At 40.8% G+C, this 4,026-nt stretch overlaps 1 protein-coding gene across 1 annotated transcript; it reads right to left on the reverse strand.

The window, feature by feature from the left end:
* Positions 1-2,630: 2,630 nt before the first annotated feature.
* On the reverse strand, positions 2,631-3,604 carry LOC143848375 (Nuclear transport factor 2 (NTF2) family protein). The gene has a single exon (XM_077357306.1). The coding sequence runs from the start codon at positions 3,516-3,518 to the stop codon at positions 3,057-3,059; it is 462 nt and encodes a 153-aa protein (XP_077213421.1). The 5' UTR covers positions 3,519-3,604; the 3' UTR covers positions 2,631-3,056.
* Between the last annotated feature and the right edge of the window lie 422 nt (positions 3,605-4,026).

Raw genomic sequence — 4,026 nt, forward strand, 5'->3', positions numbered from 1 at the left:
AAACGAGGGTGCATAATCCTACGGTGGGGCGAAAAAATCATCTCCCTGTAAATAAAACCAATTTATAACCCGGGGCCGTTCCAATCCCCGGGTTGATAAAAAAAAAAAATCAATTTATAATTGCTTCATTTAAACTAAGATTAAGAATACATATTCCTAGAAACATTTTGGGGGAGCCCACTCAATTAAGATTTGGGTCATGTAGCTTTCTGAAATCCACCGACCTTCAAATGTTTGAATATGACCTGTTAGGAATCATTCAAGAGAAGAGGGAGATGGGTTTGCTTTTAAACATTTAGTGGATATCGTAATGACTAATGAGAACTAATTTCGTTGATAAAATGCCTTTTAGAATTGCAAATATGTTGTTTTGAACCTAATCAGAAGCTTGCTATCGGTTGATCATTACTTGATAGAAATGTCAACATAGTTCGAGCTTTGTTTGGGTCCACAAATTGGGATGATTGATGAAAAGGAGAACCACAGAAGCCAGCTTGCATTCTCTCTTCAACCATATGTATGAAGACCGATAAATGGAAATGGGCACTCTAAGGATGGTCTTTTGACGTTCTTGTCTACACTTAATTCAGATGGTAGGCCTGTTGGGCCAATGAACAGTCAATATCTTTCTTTTCATGTCCTAATTCTTCCCTAGATATTTTGTCATATATTTCTTGAAAGTTGCTCTGAATTCACGTGATGTAGATTCGAAATAGCTTTCTAGAAAATGATTTAATTGGCAAAATTATGGAGGGATTGAAATCTTCTTCCAATAAGAAGATGAACTTCAATATACTCATTCATTACAGTGGCTTAAAAAAAATCATTTTTTGGTTTCATATATGTTCAGTTATATTTCCTGCTGTGCCGCTGTATTACCTGCCTCACCCTTAGGTCGAGTTCACTTAACAATGTCCCCAAGCCAAGTCATGAACAAATGTGGGGAAATATCGACACCATTTATCCCATTAATGTACAAGCTTCGACAGCCCAGTTTAAAACCGGATTAGTAAATCATAAATTGGGTTGAGTTTTGTTTGTGCTGAACGCCGCATTGACTCACCCTTTCTTTGTTGGGTAAGCTGGGTTTTGCCAGGGACCGCTACCGGTTTATTAGATAAAGAGAAAGATGTTACATTCATAGGTACAAGACGCCGTCCCTAACTCGGAACAAGAGAGAGGGAGATAGAAAAACTCGGGATAGGCAAAAAACAGAACACTAAATCTAAGAGTTCAAACTGCTTAATAATCTCGAGTTACAGAAACGACTAGCTTGATAGGAGCATGTTGGGGTCTTTGGGAGCGTCTTAGGCAAATGTTCTTTGGAGCCTTTTGCCATGGTTCACCTTTGGAGTCGTTGTGGTATGATTAATTTGAATCCTCCAATTCTGGGCCCTCTCATTGACTGTCCTCTTGCTCAATTGGGATCAAAGTGACCAGATGATGCTCATCCACCCATGATATATGCTTTCACCTTTTGAGCTTCTTGTCTAGGCACTTTGTCTCTCACTGACTCATCTTCAGCAGATGATTATGTATCCTCTGTTTCTGTTAGATCGTCTTCAATGTTTGAGGAGTGAAAATTTTGGCTTTGTTGTAGGTTTAATCTCGGTCATCATCCTCTGATTCAGATGATTCCGTATCATCAGCAAATATTGTCTCAAATGAGAGAGCGCATTGACTCACCTTGATTTGAGTTGCAGCCCTACATGCATGTAACCCGTGTGTATGGCATTGGGTTGAACGTCGGGCTGCCACCATTGTACCTGTGGCGCATTTATATGATCAGTGATGGGTGTCATTGCTTTGTTGGGCAATAACTCTAGAGTTTGCAACAATTGAACCATCTTATCTCCTTAAGTGTGAGAGGTATTCTCAGAGACGAGGGAAGGACAGACGAGAAGGGCTTTTTCGAGTCTCATTGGGTCAAGGATACTCCTGAGGTAGAGGAGAGAGCATTTTTTCAGGGCAGTGGGAGTACTGAAAAATAGAGCTTTGGAGAGGTTAATAGTTGAGAGAGCTTTGGACATGTCAAGGCTATTAGATAGATGATTGATAGCAACTTTCATTTATGAAATGGAGATTCGCAGATTTGATTGATGAGATATGACTATATGAGACCGGATGGAGGGATATTTAGTCTGGTTTGGAAATAATCAACTCAGATCGAGCAAATCAAACAACAGTTCAATAATAAACCCCGCTTTTTAGTTCATTTATTTTGCATTATGCAGACTGGCCGGTCCATGGTGATCCACGAGCCTGTCTGATCCGGTTCTTGAAACATGGACCAACATGTCCAAAACAATAGTACAACTTGTAGCCAATCAATTGCACTCCTTTCCTCAATTTCCACATTTCTAATTAGCTGTTAAAAGGCTGTGACACAATTCCTCAGAAGCCGTGAGCATCCAATTAAAAAAGTGTTTATCAAAAAGAGGAGTGCTATTATCAAAATATATAGGATGCAGATATCATTTTCCATACCTACTGATATTTGCATTACCATGTTTCAATAATTGCACAAACTCAACCCTTCTTTTGTTTTTTTTTTAATTGGCTTTTGAGAGCGTTTTGAGAACTGTAGTAAGCATTGACAGCTGATTCACTAATAAAAGACAAGATGAGTGAGTGCAATTATCAAAATATGCATTAGTAGCCGAGATAAAATGAGTTGGAAATTTCAAGTTGGGCTGAACAAAGTACTTTACAGAGTTAAAATAAGGAGACTTGATTTGATATTTTCCACCCCTTGTTTAGGAAGATTTGTCCTAAACTCTTACATTGCTCATGATTCATTCATATGCTAATACTAAGCTTCAGCTGCATATATGTTTTACCCTATCACTACCCATGGAAGAACACAAGGACTATTCACAATTACTAAATTCCCTGCTTCTTTCTCATTTACATTATAGAAATGGGGGAGTGATATATTCGCCCCTTTTTCTCCCCCAACCCACCCCCTTTAGTGTATTTAGAACTACTCTTTTTACGCTACGAGGGTTGGCCCAGGAAGAAAAGTGGCGAATATATCATTTCCCTAGAAATGTAGATCAGATTGCGAGTAGAAGCTCCGGCAAAGAGCGGTTCGAGTGCTCCCTCGGCTCACTCTGCCAAAGGGTCGAGCACTCGTGCTTAGCTTCCCACAGTAGCGGCCTCACGTCCTGTACTGTAAGCCACGTGTTGAAGTACTCTCGAAATTGTGTGATGACCCCATCTTTTAGGGTCCACACGTGCACCCAATACACGTGTGCCCCTTCCCACCCCTCGGCGAACACTTTGTCATCAATGGCGGTAAGACTCCGCGGAACGAATTGGAAATCCTCATGAGCCGACTCCCCGGTGAGGACCCGCATCATGTGTTGGCAACACGGTGGACCGTGGAACCACCATTCGAGATCCGGCGCCAGAAGTCCGGCAACCCTCTCGGCATCGCCGTGAATTAGAGCCTCGTAGAATGATTCCACCGTGTGCTTGTTGCCAGATTCCGGTTGGGTTGCCGCCGGAGATTCCATGACAAGAAGAATGAATGAAATAGGAGGAAGGAACGTTGCAAGGAATGTAACGAAGTAGTAGTAGGTTTGAATGATGCATGAAGATGAGTCTTCTAGTGGGATTTTTTTTATAGAGAGTCGGTGGGCGGGCTTTGTGTGGGACCCATCTAGGATTTAATTGGGTCGTTGATGCCAGATCATCGTCAAGACGGATGACATTGATTGGCTGGGAATGACGTGGATGATTAGACGGATCGGATTTCATCTTGAGTCCCATTCTGTGTTATTATTTTATTTAGTACGCGCTTTTCTTAGCTGCGACCGGAACCGGAAAAGAACAAAAGCGCTTTTCAAATTTTTAGGTAATGACAAATCTGCCCTCAAAAGTTGTTTACATCTCGTTTATAAAACAAACATGGTAGTAATTAATGGATCCTTTGAATGTGACCACTAAGTCGCTTTCTCTAATTTCATATTTTAATTTCGAAAAGATGCTAGTTTTAATATACACTAAACTTGGGTGTATAAC

Source organism: Tasmannia lanceolata, unplaced genomic scaffold, assembly GCF_043159265.1.
Source record: "Tasmannia lanceolata isolate RefF3 unplaced genomic scaffold, GAP_Taslan_0.1 ptg000016l, whole genome shotgun sequence".
Classification (NCBI taxonomy): Eukaryota; Viridiplantae; Streptophyta; class Magnoliopsida; order Canellales; family Winteraceae; genus Tasmannia; species Tasmannia lanceolata.

Coding starts and splice junctions, on each gene's coding strand:
- LOC143848375 (XM_077357306.1), bottom strand. CDS start 3,518: ATGGAATCTCCGGCGGCAACCCAACCGGAATCTGGCAACAAGCACACG.